The sequence below is a fragment of the Lissotriton vulgaris genome, chromosome 3_1 (assembly GCF_964263255.1).
Source record: "Lissotriton vulgaris chromosome 3_1, aLisVul1.2, whole genome shotgun sequence".
Classification (NCBI taxonomy): domain Eukaryota; kingdom Metazoa; phylum Chordata; class Amphibia; order Caudata; family Salamandridae; genus Lissotriton; species Lissotriton vulgaris.
This window is the reverse complement of record NC_141689.1, coordinates 1033629579-1033651197: the sequence shown is the minus strand read 5'-3', so window position 1 is coordinate 1033651197 and position 21619 is coordinate 1033629579. Positions and strand designations below refer to the sequence as shown.

Below are 21619 nucleotides of genomic sequence, written 5' to 3'. Positions count from 1 at the left end.
CCCCCTAATAGAGCCCTGTGGTATTGCATAGCAAGCCCCTGTCCACTGGTAAGGGAACCCCTGGACTCTTTACACTGTATATCAAATTATTGATTTATCACATAAAGAGCCAGTTTCCTACAGGAAATATTTCAAACATTCTGGTAATTCGCAATAAATTTCATGAGTAACCCTGAAAATGTGTAGTACTCACATGCATAAATTCTGATCATGTTTTGCACGTATAAAAGTAAACAAGTGATGAATATGCAAGGCTTAACTTTTTGTCTTACTCCCGAGGATTTCCTTTCGATAGACCTGCACTCATTTTGGGGACTTATTCCCGCCCTTGCAAGGAGTATGTCTGTAACGTTTTTCAGTCTGAAAAAGTTGCTACAATACGTTGTGCCCTTGATTAAAGATGGCCAGCTGACCTTTTTATGATCAATCAAGAATGCAGATAAGCTGACTAAACAAGCATTGGCAAAGCCAATAGGCCTTGCCTATGCAAGAGCTGTTGGCTTTTCCAAGGTGTTTTAGCCATGTTGTAGCTGCTGTTCAGCATGGCTAAAAGTTAGTGATGTAGAGAAGAGTGGCATGCAGTGTCAGAGAGTGAAATAGTGAAAAGTGGAGTAGAGTTTCGTGGAGTGGCATAAAGTATTGTGTATTGGAGAGGCATAGAGTGAAGTGGCATAGAGATGCGTACACTGGAGTGACGTAGAGTGTAGAGTGCAATGGTGTAGAGTGCAGCAGTATAGAATTAAGTGGTGTAGGATGCAGTGGTGTAGATAAGATCGTTGCATACTAGACTGCAGTGGTGTAGAGTGCAGTGGTGCAGAGTGGAGTGGTGCAGAGTGGAGTGGTGCCGAGTAGAGTGCCATAGAGTGCAGTGGCATAGAGTGGTACAGGTTAGAGTGGCTTAGAGTGGTGCAGAGTAGAATATAGTGTCATAGAGTGCAGTGGCATAGAGTGGAGTGCTGCAGAGTGCAGTGGTGTAGAGTGATGCAGAGTAGAGTGCAGTGGCATAGAGTACATTGGCATACAATGCAGTTGTGCAGAGAAGTATGGCGTAGAGTTCTGTGGCACAGAGTGCAGTGTTGCAGAGTAGAGTGTCGTAGACTGCAGTGGTGTAGGGTACATTGGTGTAGTGTGCTGTGGCGTTCACCACACTGAGTAGAGTGTACGGACTTAGACTGCAGTGGCATAAAGTGCATTGGAGTAGAGTAGTGTAGAGTGCAGTGGCGTAGAGTAGAGTGGTGCAGAGTAGAGTGTAGTTTATTTATTATTTATTTATTTAGAGGTTTTATATAGCGCTGGCTGGACCCAGGGGTATCAGAGCGCTTTACATCTTTGAGACAAGAAGGTCAGTAAGACATGGGTCATACATAGCATAAATGAGTATAAACAACATATAAGTCTCCGCCAGACATATTTCAAAATGATAAATATGGGAAATAAGAACACCGAAAAGTGGGAGATGTGATAATAAAAAATAACCAGGCATACATTGAAAAGAGAGCCGGAAAATTGCAGGATAGGGAGGTTGGTGGTCAGATTGGGTTTGTAAGGACGAGAGGAGGAGGGGCAGAAATGAGGGCAGACGGAGGACAAAGGAGGTGGGGTGCAGGGAGGAGTGAAGGTGGTAAACAGGGAGGTGGAAGTGACGAGGAGGAAGGGCGAAGTAAGGCTGAAAAGAAGGGAGGGCGGATGTATCTGAGGTCGGACAGATGTGGCCAGTGGAAGATAGCAGATATGGATTATGGTCCCCAATATTTATTGAGGAGATGTAGTTTAAGTTCTTTTTTGAAGCAAGGGTAGGAAGGGTTGCAACGAAGGTCAGTTGGAAGGGCATTCCAAATGCATGGAGCGTTGCCGGAAAAGGACCGAGAATGGGTGGTTTTCTTTTTTTGAAGGGGGGGGATAAGAAGGAAGGTGTTTGTGCTTCTCAAGGAACGGGAGCAACCGGCTTTTGTAAGTTTGTTAGCGAGGTAGGTCGGTGTATTCTGATGGAGAATTTTGTGTGTAATGCAGGCTGTTTTGTACGTGGATCTACATTCAATGGGGAGCCATTTAAGGATTTTAAGGGTAGGGGAGATGTGGTCGAATCGCTTGCAGTCTGAGGTAAGCCTAGCTGCAAGGTACAGCACAGATTTAAGTGGTGCTAGGTGGATCTTGGGAATTCCGGTGAGAATGGCATTGCCATAGTCGATGCGAGAAAGAACAAGGGATTGGACTGCTAGTTTGAAATCATCGATCTGGATGAAGGGCTTGATTTTCTTAAGGTGGCGGAGAGTGAAGAGGGCTCCTTTGGCAGAATTATTGATGTGTGTCTTGAGGGTTAGGAGGTCGTCAAGTGAGATACCTAGTGATTTGACTGAGGAGGATAAGGATAAGGAGCAGTTGAGGGCATCAGAGATCCAATTCTGAATAGGGAGCTGGTTGTTTTTAGGGGAAAAAAGAATGATTTCAGTTTTTTTAGGGTTGAGTTTGAGGTGGTTAGTGTGGAACCAGGCTTGAATCTTGATGAGGGTGTTGTTGAGGTGAAGGATGTCAGCATGGGTTTTAATCTTATAATAGAGTTGGGTGTCATCGTCATAGAGATGGTAGTTGATCCCGGCTTGTTTAAGAATGAGTGTGAGGGGTTCCATGAAAAGGTTAAAGAGAGCGGGAGAGAGGATGGATCCTTGCGGAACTCCTAAGGAGATGGAGGTAGGGTTAGATAGGCAATTTTGGATTTTGATTTGTTGAGAACGGTGTTGTAGGTATGAGACGAACCATTGTGAGTCATACCATTTAGGCCGAATCGATCTCTAAGAACATTGAGTAGAGTAGAGTGGTTAACAGTATCAAATGCTGCAGAGAGATCAAGGAGGATCAGAAGGCTAGATTCACCATTGTCGAGTGAGTGGTGGATGTCATCAACAATGTTTAGCATGGCGGTTTCAGTGCTGCATCCTTTCCTAAAGCCAGATTGGAAGGGGTCTAGTAAGTTAAAGTGTTCAATGTGTCTCTCTAGTTGGAGAAGAACACATTTTTCCAGGGCTTTAGAAAGAAGGGGAAGGTTGGAGATGGGACGAAGGTTATTGAAGTTGTTTGGGTCTGCCAAAGGATTTTTGATAATGGGGGTGATTTGGCCTAGTTGCAATGAGTTGGGGACACAACCGGTGGCAAGGGAGCTGTTGATAATAGAGGTCCAGGTAGGGGTGATGATATGTTTGAGGTTTTGGACAAGTTTGGAGGGAAGAGGGTCTTTGGTGTGGGAGGAAGGCTTGAGTTTGGAAATGATGTTAAAGACGTCTCTTTCCGTGACTGGCTGGAAGTTAAGCCAAGCGGCATTATTTTTAGTAAGAGAGTTAGGATGATTGGAGTCCAGGAAATTGGGGGGCAAGGAGGGGTAAGGGAGATCAGAGTTATGATGGGCCGTAGAGGGTGTAGGGGGAGTTCTGATGGAGGGTGGGATATTAAGAGAGGTGTTTGGATTGGTGGTAGGGATCGCAGTAGAGAGGAAGGATTGATCAATTAGTTTAATTTTGTCTGAAAAAAGAGAGCTATTTCTTCACATCTAGTCTTCGAGGCCAGTGAGACAGGGGGAGCGGAAGCAGTTTGATTGCGCACAATGTTAAATGTTCTCTTGGCCTATTCTGAGCTCGATCTAGTTGTGATCTGAGGAAGGAAGTTTTTTGTCTAAAGATGTGTTTTTTGTAGGACGATCTAGCAAGTCTGAGGCTGGCCAGGGTAGAAGGAGAGGGGTGCTGTCTCCATAATCTTTCAGTCAGTCAAAGTCTACGTCTTTCAATGTTTAGGTCTGTGTTAAACCATGATTTGGAGGGGATATTTCTTTGTTTTTTGAGTTTGAGTGGTGCTAGAAGGTCAAGGGTAGCAGTGACAGCTTTGTTATATTGTTCGGTTAGTTTATTTGTGTTGAGGGAAGGAGGGATAGCGAGAAGCTGGGCCTGAAGTTTGGATTCAAGTAAGTCGGGAGGGATATGACTAAGATTTCTGATCAGTTTCATGGGTTTAATAGGTTTGGACGGAGGGGTGGAGGCAGAGTTGTTTATGGAGAACAGGATAAGGTGATGGTCGGACCAGTCAATGGGAATGATGTTAGATAGGAGGGCTAGATCTTTGCTGGTAATGATAGCGTTGAGGTTGGCTACTTTGGAATGGGTTGGTGACTGACAGATTTGTTTGAGGTCATTAATTTCGAGAAGGTCATACAGGAGGGAGATTGAGGGATCTTTACTATCATTCCAATGGAGGTTAAAGTCTCCCAGGAAGATGTTTTTAGATTTGGAAATTGAGGATTGCGTAAGAAGGTTAGATAGCTCGTCGATGAATGGGTAGTGATTTCCAGGCGGATTATATATATTGTGAAGGCGGATGGGGGGGAATCCTGTATTTTGAGTTCGGCTACAAGGTATTCAAAGGAGGTATATTCGGCGTTATTGATAAGGGAGAGCTGTAGTTCGTCTTTGAAGATGATAGCTACACCACCGCCTTTTCGTATGGGTCTATCTTTCCTAATGATGGAGTAGCCCGGGGGTGAGAGTAGGTCAAGAATGCTAGTAGAATGTTCATTAAGCCAGGATTCTGTAAGGAACACGATGTCGATGGATTCGCTAAGGATGGTTTCAGAGATTTCTATGGCATGTCGGGCAGCGGAGCGGCAGTTAACAAGCATGCAGGTGAGAGGTTTGGGAGTGGGTTTGGGAGATGGGAGGGTATGAATGGAGGTGAGATGAGGAGGGGGTCTAGGTGAGACAGGTGAAGGGGGAGTACGACTGGTTCCCAATATGACGGGGATGCTTGAGAAGGTGGGAGGCGTGTACATGGTTGGTGAGTAAGGAGGGTAGGAATTTTGAAGGTCGGAAATCTCCTGGTGAGAGAGGGTGCAAGTGGTGCGGAGTGGTCTTTGAGCCCGGCAAAGCAAGGGATTTGTTTTCCACGTTTTAGATGCGGTGGGGTTTATTAGACTAGGGCTGGCGATGTTTTTTCGGGGAGGGAGGTCGTTGGATTTGAGGTTGAGGACTTCGTTTCTGAGACGAGAGAGATCTCTGGTAAGGGTGGTGAGGTTACGTTCGATGTTGCGAAGGGAGTTTGAAATAAGAGTGAGGTAGTAAATATGGTGTGGGGGGGGAGGAGGACAATGGGGTTCAGAGTTAGCTGCGGAGGGGGGTCTGCTCTGAGGAGGCAATGAGCAAATGCAGGCAGGAGGCCTGATCTGAGGAGGAGAAGAGCTGAAGCAGGTAGGAGAGCAGGGAGGGCTGTGGTTGTATGGGAGAAGGAGTGGCATGTCGGGGTAGGGGGGAGAAGGGACATCTGTGGATGAGAAATTTTGAGATATCAAGGAGGTACAGTTGTGGATTGGTGTGGGAGTGAGAGGGGGGAAAATGGGAAGAATATCGTTCAGCGAGGGAGAGGATGAGTAGGGAGAAGAGGTGTGAGGGAAGTGAGATTCAGAAGGTGTGAGGCTGAATTGGGAGGAGAGGAATGAGGGGGTGGAGGAGGAAGGGAAGGGGAATCTGGGTGAGGAGTGTTGTGATTCGGTGGGTGTGAGGAGGAGTTGGGATAGGAGGAGTGAGGGGGGGTTGGAGGAGGAAAGGAAGGGGAATCTGGGTGGGGAGTATTGTGATACGGTGTGAGAGAGGATGAGTTGGGAGAGGAGGAGTGAGGGGGTGTTGGAGGAGGAATGGAAGGGGAGACAGTGAAAGAGGGCACGGAGGGAGGGGTCATAGGGAGGGGAATGGGTGGGCTGATTGGGTGCAAGGGGGATTGGGAGTGAGGGGGTGCGGAGAGGATCAATGGGAGAGGGGGGGGGTTATAGTGAGAAAAGGGGGGATAGGTGTTAACGTTTGCATAGTGTCATTAGATGTTGAAAGGTCAGGGGCAGGAGAAGTGGGCTGGTGGGGCGGGGTCGAAGGGGAGAGAGGAGGTGGGAGGCTGTTGGTGGAATTGGAAAGTTGGATGGTCAAGGATCTGAAATGGAGTTCGAAGGTGTTAAGATGGGGTACGGCCGCTTGGATGAGGATGTTACCAGGTTTAAATATGGAGATGTTGATTTCCCCATGAAAGGTTGGAGAGGGAGTGGTGGAAAGTTTGTCGCCATGGGGTATTTTGGAGGTTTTAGTGACTGGGAGATGTTGTATGAAAATGCTTTTCCATTTAGAAGGGCGTTTGGGGTAGAAGATGTAATTCGTTTTAATGGGGGCGGTAGGGCTGTAGTAGTTGTCAACAATAAGTGTTTCAGGATTTCGAATGAGGAGGTTGTGTTTGAGTTTTTTTCTAGCGTTTTTAGAAAGATTGGGGGGGTACGGAATGGACCAGGAGTTGGGACCATGTTTAGATAAAGAAAAGTCCTGGGAGGGGGAGGGGATATTGAGAGGAGGCGTAATGGAGCTGTGTAGAACAGAGTAGAGTGGACTTATGTAGAGTGCACTGGAATACAGTGTTGCAGAGTATAGTGACGTAGAGTTCAGTGATGTAGAATGCAGCAGTATAGAATTCAGAGGCATATAATGCAACGTCGTAGAATGTAGTGGGGTAAATTGGAATGGTGCATAGTAGGGTGCAGTGTCAGAGTGCAGTGGTGCAGAGAGGAGTTGACAGAATAGAGTGACAGACTACAGTGTCATAAAGTACAGTGGCATGCAGTGCAGTGGTGCAGAGTAGAGTGGCATAGAGTGGTACAGAGTGGCACAGAGTGGTGCAGAGTAGAGTATAGTGGCAAAGAGTGGAGTGGTGTAAAGTGCTGTGGCATGGAGTGCTACAGAGTGTAGTGGTGTAGAGTGCAGTAGTGCAAGGTAGAGTGGCGTAGAGTTCAGTGACAGAGAGTGCAATAGTGCAGAGCAGAGTGGTGCAGAGTGCATTGGTGTAGAGTGTAGTGATGTGGAGTACAGTGGAGTAGAGAGCACTGGTATAGACCACAGTGGTGCATATTAGAGAGCAGTGCCATAGAGTGCAGTGACATAGACTGGAGTGGTGTACAGTACAGTGGAACAGAGTGGAATAGAGTTGCACAGAATGCAGTGGCATACATTATAATGGCATAGAGTGTAATGGCATAGAGCAAAATGGTGTAGAGTGCAGTGGCATAGAGTGCAGTGGTGCAGAGTAGATTAGAGTGGTGTGAAGTGAATTGGCAAAGAGTGCAGGGGTGTAGAGTGGAATGGTACAGAGTAGAGTGCATTAGCATAGAGTGTATTGGCATAGAGTCCAGTGGCATAGAGTGCAGAGTTGTAGAGTGCTGTTGGGTGAAGTGGCGTAGAATGGGGTTGTGCAGACTAGAGTATAGTAGCTTAGACTGGAGTGGTGTAGGGTGCAGTGGCGAAGAGTACAGTGATGTAGAGTAGAGTGCATTGGCATAAAGCAGAGTGCTGCAGGGTTGAGAGGCATAGAGTGAGTGGCGTAGAGTGCAGTGGTGTACAGTGGAGTCGAGTGCAGTAGCACATAGTGCAGTGGCATGGGTGGTATAAAGTAGAGTGGTGCAAAGTAGAGTGCAGGGGCTTGCAGAGGTGCAGAGTACAGTGGAGCTGAGTAGACTGAAGTGTGCATGGTATGGTAGTGCACTGCCATAACAAACACATTTTCAATTGAACTGCATTTGCACAGACCTAAAGTTCTACAAATAAAACTATAGAGCGCACAATCACCTGTGGAAATGGAATCACCTAGTGTAGCGATTTGTTTTGATCATACTAAAATATTTGCTTCCAACACACTCCTGAATTAATAAAAAATGGACTTCGTTTGTGCTTTCCTAATCCTGACATATTCTGAAATACTTGCAGAGTTCATTTATTAAATGTTGTTCTGTGCTAAAAAAGAACCCTTCCTACCTCCAGTATCTTGCAAGATTGTCACATAAATCCTCTCACTTTGAAGTTTGAGAAAGAAAAGTAAACACCAAGTTCCCTTGGAAGACAAAGCCTGACAATTGAACTCTGTCTTTGCATGCACAGTAAATGTTGCAAGATAAGGAGATTTACACGTTTGTTTACAGAAAGGAACACTCATAGCAGCATACAAGGCAAGGTAGTGTGAAAAGGTTTTGCTCCTTGGGTGGGACGAACTGAAGCTGGGCAACCGAAAACGAATAAAGCCAGCAAATAGAAAGCCAGAAAATGTGAGTTACAAACTACTAAGCCAATGGTAAGCAATGGACGGAGTACATTTACAGGGAAGCTTTCATAAAACTCACAAGAAGTATTTTCGTCGCCAGACAGCTGGTAGGCTTCGACCTAAAAATATCACTTACAAAGTCCTAATTGTCTCACTCACAGCTCTGGCGAATGGTAAATGATATATTGCTATTTGGGTGTTCTACCTCCACTAGCAACAAATGCATTTTTTAGAACATTTCTGGCAGTTCTTCTGCACTACTGCGGTCTTTGGGGTGGCACTGTGGGGTAGCTCACTATGCTTGGCTTTTTGTAGCACTGGCACTGCCCACTCGGCCTCTCTTTCTTTCTTCCATTTGGGAAGGTCCTGTTCAATCAATAAAAAAATAAGCATTGGCAAAGCCAGCAGGTCTCACTTTTCTTAACAAAGTATTACCAAAGTAAGTCGGTTTGGAATATAACTTACATATGCAAGCCAGACACATCAGCTCTGGCTAAACTTGTTTATTTTGCCTGATCAGTCCCATTAATTACCTTTTACAAACTCTGCACTTGCAAAAAAAATGAATTCATTAAAGACACAATCAACCCTCAGTGAAATGTGGCTTTCAAATTTGCATGCTCTCAGAGTTTTGAAAAGCTGCAATCAGTATTTTCCTGATGCAGGCTGCAGTACCTTAGGCCAATACTAAAGCCTCTCAGTCAGACATAATACCTTGCTATAGCAGTCTGCAATACCTTAACCCATTACAACAGGCCCCTCGAGTAAGTTGCACGTCCTTGCTGTAGTAGGTTGCAGTACTTGGGCTGTTACCAGAGGCCCCAAACTATAATCTAAGGATACCAAGAATTATGAACAGAGCAGATGCCCTTAAATTATTGTTTTAAAGTGGAAAGGAACAATGGGTAAAAGCACAAGCGTGCTTTTATTTTGGGCACAGCAGATGACATGACTTCAACATATTAATTTGAATGTTCAGTTTCACACGCCTAATGCGGTTTGATTTTCTTTTCTGATACTGTTTGGCTATCTTTTCTGATGCTGTTTGGTTGTCTTCTCTGATGCTGTTTGGTTGTCTTCTCTGATGCTGTTTGGTTGTCTTCTCTGATGCTGTTTGGTTGTCTTCTTTGATGCTTTTTTTTTCTCTGATGCTGTTTGGTTATTTTCTCTGATGCTGTTTGGTTGTTTCCTCTGCTGCTGATTGGTTGTTTTCTTTAATGCTGCTTGGTTGTTTTCTCTGATGCTGTTTAGTTGTCTTCTCTGATACCGGTTGGCTGTCTTCTCTTGCATAAATAAATATGCCAGTACTGGATTATGATTGTAATAGTCATTATCACAGGACTGAGTACAGCTCCTGTATATTCTAGAAGAAGTCACCCTACCATTTATAGGTATCACCGGCCACATGTATATAGAAATTATCTCTATTTTACATCAGAATCTATTTGTTCAAGGCATGCCTGCAAAACCAGAAGCTGAGCATCGATTGGTGAGCAGAGCTAAGACGCAAGTTAAGTTGGGAAACAAGGGATTGGGGAACACTGAGACAGATAAATGATTTAGAAGCAAAGGTAGGATGGGAAATCAAGTGAGGATGAAGGTGTAAGAGGAGATGGGATAAAGCCATGGTGAGGCGAGGGACAGAATGAAAGGGAGACAGGAATAGGAAGTAAGCGAACAGATGGAAAATCTATAGATGGAGAGCAAGCAAAGACAGGTAAATGGATAGTTAAGGGGGGTGAGAGGGTAGCTAGGAAGAGCAAGCACGTGTAGAACAAGCGAGTGACAGTAAGCCAAAGGGCAGGAATGCGAGTGATTGATGAGCAAAAGACTACTTGAAGCCCCAGCACCAAAACCTAATGGGGGCAGTAATGGGACAAACCTTTCACGAATGTCATGGTCTTGAAGGGTAGCCCTTCCAAGCAACAACAAACATGCAGCTTTTTCACCACTCTTCGCTTTTGCAATAAATACACACAAGCAAACCTTGCTTGCCAATAAATAAATACCCGCTGCTGCACTGGCCAAGGCTTTGCTATTGCAGACACGTCACAGGCAGTCATCAGCATCGCTCTGTGGGGACAAAAAAGGGTGATTTTGTAATAACATTTTATAACACAGATCCACAAAGTGTTAGTTATGAAAGAAAATTGGAAATTATGGGGCCCATTATGATCGCGGTTTTCCTGCATCCTCCGGGCCGGCGGAAGCCACCGCCGGCCCGGAGGATGCGGGAAAACCGCTGCGGACCCACCAAAGACCCACTGCCACATTAGGATGGCTGGTGGGTCTTGGTTTCAGTCCGCCGCTTTTCCGCCGCGGTCGGCTTACAACCGCGGCTGAAAAGCTCTAATATGGTGGAGGTGTCTCTCAGACACCACCAGACATATTAGGATGGCTTCTAAAACATGCTTTTCTGCGGCGGATTCTCCACCATGGAAAAGCATACGGGTCTTTACTTCGGGGGCCCGTTGCGGGCCCCCTGGTTGAAGGTTGGGTGGGGGTGCACATGGGGGGTACCTATGGTACCCCCCTGCATTTACATGCAGAAAGCGGCAGGCACAGCGCGGTGCCTGCCGCTTTCTGCATGTAAATGCAATGCATGCCTTTTTAACATTGCGGCAGGTGCAGCTTGAAGCTGCACCCACCGCAATGTTAAATATAGTGGATGTGACCGCCAGGGTGGCGGTCACATCCTAATTGCACAGGAGGGAACGCCGCAGCACATGCGGACGTTTCCTCCTACTCTATGGTGGCGGACGGACTCAGGTCCGTCCGCCATCATAATCGGCCCCTAAGTGTTTTCCTTTTACTCGATTATAGCTCATTTACCATGAGCAGTGATGCTTTATTTTCCAATATGTACTGAGTTGGTGAAATTTGGGAGTGAAGCAGTGTTGGAGTGTCTGGCAGCCTCACAAGGATTTCAGCCAGCCTCACAAGGTGTCCATGTTGCGGCCAAATGCCAAAACAAACATTTTTACACAGGAGAAATGACTCTGGGACTACCATATATTGGGCATACTCAACTACAAGCAGTATCACTGATTTTCTGTTTTTAATTCTTACTTTATTTTCTGTTTGCCACAACTGTCTCCTACAGTTTGTGTGCTGAAGCTGTGCACCTCCTACAACAGTGAATAAGTTAATGACTTAAAAAAATGAAAAAATGCCGCTTTGTGATCCTCCTGATAGAGAAGGTAACAAATAAATACAAAAAAACACCAAAATGGTCCATTCCGGTGCAGAGATTCATGGGAAGCAAACTCTACAACCAGGATCCTTGTGAAGTCTCTTTTTTATTACGAGCAGTTACATACTTGAGTTTTAGCATTGCTTTATTAGTGAAAAAAAAAGATATTGCAGAAGTCTAGTGGTTTAGCTAGAGCCCACTGCCAGTGCTGCCAAATACTGGGTTTGCTGAATATGATTAGTTTTGATCCTACCTAAAGACTTTCTTCCACCAGCCTTTGCTTCCAATCGCTTTGTTTCATACTTGCATATTGTTTTTCATCCCTACTTTCTGTTACTGTTTTCCTATGTTTATCTTCCTCTTTTTTCTAACTTTTCTCCCTTTTTTTCTCATTTGCTCGGAGCCAAAGTCTCAGGTTTGAAAAATTGTCCTGCCTCCAAAAATGAGGGCTAGTGCCCATCCCTGCAAACCCCGGCACAAACTAAGAACTGGGGTTTAGAGTAGCCTATGGCTGGATTAGAACAGCAAATATCCAGGGATGTAGTTCTTTTTTTTGTTATGGACGCATTTTGAGCCTGCTCCCTGGATACATTTGTGGATCAGGCAAAGGTTGGGAATCTAATTTGCGCATTGCCGTGGAATCAGTGGAGTGACGTTCTGTAATATTTCTGTCCTATCTCCCCCCCATGTGTCATGTTGCGCTATATAACTCTTTCCATTTGACTCCATAATTCTAACTTCCCAGTCCTCTCTGCCTATGCACCCTTTTGCGCTTTCCTGCCAAAGCAACCACCTCCATCACTCCTTTATCTGTATGGTTCTTTTAGGGCTAATCTAAGTTATTAAACGAAATAAATGTTAACATTTCTGCGTATGAAATGTGCTGTGCAGTAGTGACGCTTGCTGGAGATTTTTGTAAATTTGTATGCTGAATGCCCAATGCAGGACAGGAATCACCCTTTGCTGAGGGGCATTCTGTTTGCTTTCGGTCTCTGTGAAACATGCTGAGAGTACACTGTTCTAACCTTTATGGATTGAATTGTGGTAATTTTGTATTAAAGATAAATTTAACATATATCGTTAATGCTAAAAGTTCCATGCTACTTATAAAAAAGCAAAACATACAAGTAGGAAAAGATATTCGAAATCCACAAGAGGCAAGACCTTTAGCAGTTAGCAGTTCAATTTGCATTTCAAATGTTTTGTACAATGTGAAAAGCAAGCACGTGGCCAGTCTGTCGATATGATACATTATAAAGTTTATTTTATTGGTACTACAACTACCTGCAAATTGCAGGCTCAAATGTACCCACGTTTGCAATAACTTTTACCATTTTACAAATCAGTCATGGTTGGAAATGGAGCTTCGGGAATCAAGTTGCCTTACAGAAGTTAGACTTAAAATTCCTGGCTTCCTAATTTCTGTTTAAATCCATGCAAATTGTCTTAGACTGAGCTGCAGTTCCAATTTGATTTGACTCCATGAAGTGGATCATGCAAGATTTTTTTTAAATGTGCCGAAGAGGTGTATTCAGAGTTTTCCCTAGAGCTATTCTGCAAATTAGACCTTCTTTGTGTATGTCATGTATTAATATAACAGATATCACTTCTTTCGAAACTGGCGGATGTATTTGGTAATAAAAATCAGTCCTTCTATTGTCAAACAGATCAGCCAGTTTCGAGTTTAGAAGATTTCATGTATGGGGTGAAACTGCTTAGTACATCTGATTTCTGAGGAGAACATCACTTAACTCAAGGTCATGAAATATGCAGTAGAAAAGAACCTTCCTCTTACCAGCCTCTATGCCAATAAACAGACATCTACAATTTAGTAATAGTTTTGCACAATTCATCCAATTACTTTTCCAAATTCTCATCAATAGTGAACACATATATTTGATATGATATTTTAATCAACTCTAGTCATACTTTAAGGGATATAGCACTTAAAGGGGCTACACCCCACACTTCTAAAAATTCTCCTAAATATCAGGACTGCAAATAATGTTATTTCTGAATGATGTGATGGTGAGGTCATCTGCATATAGCTGAGCCAAGATCAGTGCTTAATTTCAGCCAGTAATTGCAGGTAGGGACCACCAGCACTCATTATTGGGGACCTGCACAAACTTTGATCCAGAGAATGAGAACATCACAAAAAAGGTTAACAAAGAAGCAAAGAAAGACATAAAAACAGCAACAAACAAAGAAAACAAGGATGACAACTTAAAAAATGAGATAAAGGCGTTAGGAGTGTCTGGTGGTGGATTAAACTTGTATGGAATGTAATCAAGATCGATCCCGCCGTGGTATTCATCACCTCTGACATTCGGTAGAGCTGGCGGGAGGTTTCTCACAAAGACCTTTGGCACTGGCACTTATTCTTTTACAATTTAGGCACTAACCAAGAGGCTCTTATATCCTAACTTAGGGGGGTTTAATCACGGGCGTAGTAATACATCGGGTGGGCAGTCACATATGTTTTAAGGAGAGTAGAAGCTAGAATGCATCATTGTCGAGGACCAATCTAGACAAGAATCCTATCAGTGTATCATAAATGCTATTTGTGGTCTGCCACAGTGTTTCAAGATGAAGTCCAATGATTAATGTCAGAAGACCCTCATTTACCACCATGACATAAATTTGCTTTATACATTTACCATGTCAACTTTGTGGTTACAGGAAATAAAGTAGATGAAGCAAGGGTATAATACTTGCTTTCATGCCGTTAGGATTCTGTAGCTATTATGGTTAAAGTGGAGAACTGATTAGTGTTGATTCACAGTACCATGCTTTCACCACGGATAGAAAGTCATTTTGCCAAATACATTCCTCGAATTTAAGCCAGATAAATGTTGAAAAGGACTCCCATGACTATCTACTAAGAGCTATTCCTACCAAAGTTCTTCAAAGGGCTGCTATTCTACTCCTAGTTGCATAGAATGTTACAGGAGTTTCAGATTGTTCTATGTATGAGGTGGGAAAGACCTGCCCACCAATTTCGATCTATCTCAATTAGGGCTATGCAACTAGGGGAAGTTCTGGGGTTCTTAGTTGATTCAAACTAAACTGAATAAAAAATTAAACTACATTCTGAACTGGGATGTTACAATTTCTGACTACCTTATCTCTGCCTGGATCAAAATGAGTATCCTCAAAATAATGTTAGCTTTGCTACTGCAGGAGAATGTACTGCAATGTATTGTTCCTAATGTGCGAATGTTTGCCAAGTCTAAAGCCTTAATAAAATATTTAGCAAACAAACATTTCCTTGATATTCTACTCATACAGATTGCAGAATATTGTCATCACTATATATTTTGAGATCTTATAATTTTTTGGTAACTAACGTCCATGATGATAACTCTCCCCCACTTCTAATAAAATTTCAAAGTGCCTTGTGCAGAGGAGGCATACATGGGGCTAATGGGCCAATTTCATTGACTGATATGAGCAATTAAAGGTTATACAAATACATAACATGTTTGGGTATTCCCCAAATAGATAATGTCCTATTACTTACCAGTAATCTTCATTACTCCGGGTCCCGTAGTCCTCGACACCTTCATACTTACAAGTGGAGATGACCATCTCCCAACAGAAAAAAACAAGAGGAATGCTGGGATACTAATACTGCCCCTCCCCCGGGAGTACATAAGCAGTACTTACCCAGCAGACCTCCTGTACTAACAAGCCCAGACAGGAAGGCCGGCCGCCCGGGAGGGAGGGAGGGGCGCATGAAGGTGTCGAGGACTACGGGACCCGGAGTAATGAAGATTACTGGTAAGTAATTGGACATTACCCCCAGGTCCCTCTGTCCTCGACACCTTCATACTTACAAGTGGAGAATACCAAAGCAGAAACCCGGCCTTCCGCACGCACAAGCACACCCAGGAAACCACAACAAAAGCAGCCACCCAAGGGAGCACCGAGAAGGAGGAAAGGAAGACCACAGGAAACAGCCGGCCCGCAACCCAGAACAGGCCTTCTCCCTCGAAAGAGGGGTGAGACAAGGATGTCCACTGTCCCCAATCGAACCCATGACTCAAGACATCAGACAGAATGAGCAGATAGCCAGATTCTGATGGTCGACAACTTAGAAGACAAGTTAAAACCGTACGCCAATTGCTTACATATATACCATAATAACTGACTGCACTCGGGCTCAGTGGTGTTAAAGGCTAGAGGAATTTGGTAACTTTTCTGGGCTAAAAACCAATTGGTTTAAAACCAGACTGTCCCCTATATGCCCTCCAACCAAATACTCCAGTGGGTTGAGACTGCTAGAATTTAAGTTAATACTCATAGTATACAATGCCTAGGTGTCCAGGTCACGCATGTAGAAGGAGTAGCACACGTCAATGATAGAGGGGATATGCTGAGACACCCAACACTGGATATCCCTCCTCTATGCTTGGTAGAACGTAATGCTGAAAATTATAACACTCCCTAGGATCCTATATCTAGTGCAGAATTACCCCCTCCCATGTCGGTTGCTACACACATTGACATCTGCCTTGCGCGCCTTCCTGTGGAAAGGTGGCCATCCTCCGGTTTCGCTGGCCAAAAATTGTAAATACACTTAAGATGGGTGCCTGAGCATGATGGACATCACTTCCTATTATACAGCGGCCCATTTAATTATTATAATAGAATGGATTTACTCCTCGCATATGGGACCGGCTAAGGACCAAGTGTTCGACGTGGAGTTTAAGGTTATGGGTCACAATTCTCCTGTTCAATTTCTTTACAGGAAGAAACCCATCCCAGTCACATAGAAACATGGAACTTCTCTAGCTATAATATAGAATGGATAAGGAGGGTAACAGGCCAGACCCCTTTGTGGTCCAGAACCACTCTGGCTGAAGTGGTCCTCCTAAAGGGATTTAAAGGATGAGACAGACTCTGGATCTTGGTGCTTGAAGATGTGGTTAATTTGAAAACTTTTTCAAACATCAAGGAGGAATTTGGCATGCTCCACACAAAAGTTTGCAAGGTTCACAAATTCTGGCATGCTATAATCCTGTATTGTTGAGACTGGTTGACTTATATGGGTAAAACCCCCTGGAGGAAAAACTGACCATGGTCTAGCTCCCTCGTAGAGGGAAAATCAAATGTTTATATAGAACACTAGTAAATCACCCTTCAAACACATTCCCACAACTCAGTGTGGCTTGCAAAAAGGATATTTGCAACCTAGACGATGAACTATAAACCATTGCAGTCATGGCCTCAAAGGAGGCTGCCATCTCAAACAGATTTAGTCTGATACAGTTCACGCAACCACACAGGATATACCTAACCGCTGAATGACTCAGGTGATTCCAGTGAGGCCCAGGACCGGAATGCCTAAGATATCTGGTGGAGATAGGAGACTTCCTCCACACAATCTGGACCTGTCCCAACTTTGGGCCCTTCTGGAAGCGGCCCTTGGACCTTAGCCCAAAAATTAGGATTACTGAACATAATTGAAGATGAGGGCTTTATAAGAGTTGAGAAGGCGCATATATGACTGGGGCTAACATTAGCTAAGCAGAAATAGCACAGAACTGGAGTCAGGAAATTCATCCCAGAATGGTCAAATGGAGGTGAGATTTAGATAAATGCTGCATAACAGAAAGACCAATAAATGAGGCCAGAGGCTGACCTCATAAACACAGGAGGATATAGGAAGGTTGGGTAGACTACCACGACTTGGAGGGTATGGATGATTAGATATATTATCCAAGTGGTTCTTAACCTTTTTAATTCTGTGGACCCCCATTGAATCATAACGTGAATCCTGGGACCCCCGCAGAGTCATTATTTGAAGCTCGGGACCCCCAGCCTATGTAATTTCTATGATTTGAACTACAAACTATACACAAAAATACAAAAACAAGTTACAAAAAAGAAATGCTCAAATATTTTAATATTTTGTTTGGTTCACAATTACATATAGAAAAGGTTTTCATATTTTATTTTCAATTTTGCTTCTTAATTTTTAATGCTTTATTCATGTTAATGTATTAATTTAAATATTATTACTTTTTTTAAGACGCTTGCCTCTCCTTGAGTAGGCCTCGCTGAACCCCAGAGGTGCAAGGACCACCACTGTCTCATAGGATATGTACACCTTTCTATGAATATATGGGATAAAGCATGCTGTTATATATTCTATTTCATACAGTGAGGACCATATGGATAGGAGAACCCCGAAGTGAATATTCTGAAGAGTACAAAAGAACAAATGTACAACGTGATTGCCCATGTTTTCTTCTCTCTTGTTATTTACATACATATTTCCTGTTGACTGTTTTATTTGATACTATACAAAACCAGATTAAAAAAAAAATATTTAAAAAACAAAGGAAAACTATGTTCTAGAATATCACAGTCTGGTGATCCCAGAGTTACAATGACCAGCAGTGGAGAGGGCTAATGAATAAAGCAGTATACACATAAGCACAGCACACTCGGACTCCGTGTATTGTGAGAACAGGCATACCAAAGCCTAGGGAACTTTCCCTCTACAAGCTTGCGGTCATTCATAAGGACCGCTAACCTTTCTTTGCTGTCGGTCCTTTTTTGTGATAAGCAGGACCTTTGTGATGTTCATGATTTAATCACCACTTAGTCAAGTACATCTTTGTAGTCATCACGCCAAGTAGGACAAATATTTACGCTCTGACGCTGAACGAGAACAGACATAGGGCTGCATTGGAATTTCCTTTACGGTCCCATCGCATCAATATCGTCACTTGATCATCACAAGAATACTGTCACTGGCGTACCCTTACTTTTGTGGTCTAACTTCAATATTCCAGCTCTTATTAATGGATTAAGATTTTTAACTCAGGACCGACCATATACACTTTCGAACTAGCAAGAAGATACTGACAATTCTAGGCTTCGTACAGAACGGTGCCACATTGATAATAAGCCCTGATTAAGTTCTCTGAATGAGAACGAAACGCGTTGGCTGGAAAGCAAAGCATCTTTTAAATATTGAATATGAAACAAAGAAACTTAATTAAACTTAATTAAAATCACTTTGTGACATTTTGACTTCATCTTGCCGCGCACGCCCACCCAATTGCAGTTTGATGGATCTGGAACACAGTGGCACCAATAGAGGGTTGATGCCAGGGCTGTTTGCGTGGGATAACTGGATATCAGAATTGGCATGAGGTGCAGAACTGTATACTTAACCGTCTTTTCTGTTTGTTAACACATAAGCACAGCACAAAAGTAGTTTTTTGTGACAAACGGTGCCTTACTTACTGAAACAACTCCTTGTGGTGTATATCTTCCCAGCTGAATTTCTTCTTCCTCACAAGTTCAAAAAATTCTCCACGCCTCCTAAAAAGAAAACTAATATTTAGCAGCCATATAAAACCCACCAGAGTCAACACATTTTTCACACCATATGATGCATGGACAGCTGCTCAACTACTTTTATAGACCTACTGGATATTTACTTAAAAGTTGTCAAATAGCAGGTAACTTGGCATTACGCCCCTTTTCTAATACTCCTTGCTAATGCGACTTCATGCTGAAGAAGGAATTTTCAGATGTCAGTGGCTGAGATTAATTTTGCATTCCTTCCAACACTTTGATGTTTTTGCAGTAATGGCCCTAAGTGCGACTGGTATGCCCAGACGTGGGTCCTTTGTTGACTCTGCAACAGGATTCAAGCTATTTCTCAATAATGAGACCTTAGTAGGTCGAAATCCTGCTTGTGTTCCAGTCTAGAGCAAACCTGTCTGGCAGTTTGCGATGGATTGTTCCTACTGGAACAGGATCAAGACTGCTTTGCAAATGGCAGGTCTGTGTCATAGCGTGGCGTAGTTGGGGAAAAATGATGGTCTAAGTGGCTTAAAGTAATTAAACCTTTGTTTCATCGCCTTGTTTTTTTGAAGATTCTGACATGATTCAGGCTAATTAATATCTGTCTGGAGGGTGTAGAGAGGTGGAACTCTCATGCTGAGAAAAGCAAGAAAGAGCAGCTAGTCCCTACTTCCTTCCCTCACAATGACACTTCATTAGGGTGCATGGAGGAAGCTCCCGTGCACCTGACGTGAAACCTCTGCTCTTGTCACAGCTGCAGGAAAAGTCCCCTGTGGACACTAGAGTTTCCCTGCATCTGGCTGTCAGTGGTCCCAGAGAGGATGTGGGAGAGAAAGGAGCAGTTAAGGGGCCATCCATCTTAGAGAAAAAACACTTCTCTTTGCTAAGTTCTCCATTGTTAACAATCATCTTCAACAGGCATTTCATAGTGTCGCTTTGTTTGATAGTGTCTCCTTGAGATTTTAGATATGTGAATTCATTTATCAGAAGGCTCTTTTAAGCAATGTCAGGAAGTTTTACTCCCACCAGCAGCATGGGAGAAACTCCTCCGCTGCCAAGAGGTTTACCATACACCATGTTCAATAGCCACACCTAAAGTCATCCCCCCACCATCCGGGTCCTGCTACTTCGCAGCAACAGCATCTTTACTAGCCTGCAATGGGTGACATACACAAGCTTCTCTGAACACCACTGCAAACTTGCCCCTTCCTGTAGCAGCATAACTGGAAAGAGACATTTCACGATCACAATCTGTACTTGGAGGAGGGTATCTGTTAGGTAGGTACTGACCCTTCCTTTCTCAGCTCCACCCCAGGACCCTTAAAGCCAATGTTCTTGCAAATGTCTACCTGGAAGTGACATTTCCCAAAATCAACATTGCTACAATAGTAAAAAATTGGTGGTTTTAACACCATTATTTATGATCTATTTTTACTGTTTCCAGGGCAATTGTATGTATCACAGGCAAGGTGGGTGAACAATCTTTAACGTTCTAGGCATTGTTATATTTTGCTGTCCAAACCCCACCTGCTCCATATTGATAGTAACATTTCTTGCTCTTAGAGGCACCCTTGCTGGTGGCATCCCACATAGCCACATTGCCTTGTGAAGAAATTCAATGAAGCGCAAATAAACAGCGCAATTAACTATGACTCCTTTAGCCTCTTTTAAGTCATTCTGCCCTTTACCACCAAGTGGTCAAGATGACAACTATCTCTGGATGACAGTGCTTGTGAAAGAAGATAGGATAACATGGTCATTAATACATTGGAGTGTCATTACAGCAGAGGAGGCGATGCTATGCATTGACAGACCTTGGTGAGTGCTGAGACCGATATCTATATTTCTATAAAGATACACCTGTGTTTCTATTATTGTACGTAAGAATTCACGATTTAATAATTATGGGCAAAAATATAATTTTCCATTCCTTACTTTCCCATGTGCTCTCCCTGCTACTTTCCTGTACCCGCCTTATATTTTCTGTAGCCCCTCACTGCTCTGAAACAATATAAGGGCAACGTACACACTACAGACAACTGATATACCATGACAGTGGGAGGAGCTAGAACCAGAATGAGTTCAGATTTTCTTGAATAACATTCACAAATTTGTAAATTTGGATAAGACAGTATCTGACTGAAGTGCTCTCCTTGAGCTGTCATGTGTCTAAAAACGTTGGCTCTTATTTACAAGCCCATTGCGCCACTGGTGCATCACTTTTAATATGGGAAAAAGTGACACTCTGGGGTTGCCAAGGGCTTGTAAATTAGCCCCTTCGTGCTTTGAGAACTCGTATTCTTACTGCAATAGTAGCACAAATTGCATATTAAAGCAACTTACTTGATATACAGTGCTAGGTCTGTGGCAAGGATCGCTCGCTTTATCATTTTCAGTGCAGTCTTGTATTCTTCCACAGACAGGCTGCTCAGAATCTGGTTTCCCTAGATAAAATAAAGGTCAAAAAGAAGTGCTGTCACTGAATCTTAATGCTACATTACCATCAAGTTGCATGAGGATTTTGTTACAGCTGTGAAATACAACATGTTCTGTGTGTCCTGCTGGAAGAGTGTGTTAAAGATATTTTAAAAGAGACAATGATGACTAAAGCTATGATATACAGATGTGAAGATAAAAGACAAAGTGATGGTAAATATGTAGCTCGACATAAAGTTCCTAAGCTTCTGATGCACGGTCTTCTACAACGAAAAGATTACTTTTCGCTTGAAGAACAAACTTGGTTAAAAAGAAAGTCTTGCCCCAAATTTTCTCAAAACACTTTCTGATGGAAAGTTTTATCAAGGGGTCATTTAGAGCATAGTAGTTGGGCCACCAGGCATTTTCAATGAACTTCAAAATCTGGAGTGTGTTGTTACATAACAGAAAATGAATGACCCTGATGTGCCAGGATTATTGAGTGATATGTCTGCCCAGGACTGCTGTACCTCACATGGTGGTCCCTAGTAAGGAAGTCTAGCAATGGGAATTCTGCGCTATGAC

At 43.4% G+C, this 21619-nt stretch overlaps 1 protein-coding gene and 1 pseudogene across 11 annotated transcripts in view; both read right to left on the bottom strand.

Annotated features, from left to right (window-relative positions):
* Positions 1-21619, bottom strand: part of PDE5A (phosphodiesterase 5A) — a 783446-nt gene that overhangs the window by 22019 nt on the left and 739808 nt on the right. For all 10 annotated transcript variants that reach the window (XM_086961429.1, XM_086961430.1, XM_086961428.1 and 7 more), the window contains 3 exons: positions 20963-21063; positions 18554-18631; positions 10107-10170 (listed from right to left, as the gene is read on the bottom strand). In XM_086961429.1, the coding sequence (XP_086817555.1) occupies positions 10107-10170; positions 18554-18631; positions 20963-21063 (243 nt within the window). The remainder of the gene's footprint in view (positions 1-10106; positions 10171-18553; positions 18632-20962; positions 21064-21619) is intronic.
* LOC147727345 (uncharacterized) lies at positions 1784-3992 on the bottom strand (annotated as a pseudogene). The gene has a single exon (XR_015309470.1). The product of XR_015309470.1 is annotated as an uncharacterized LOC147727345 (transcript).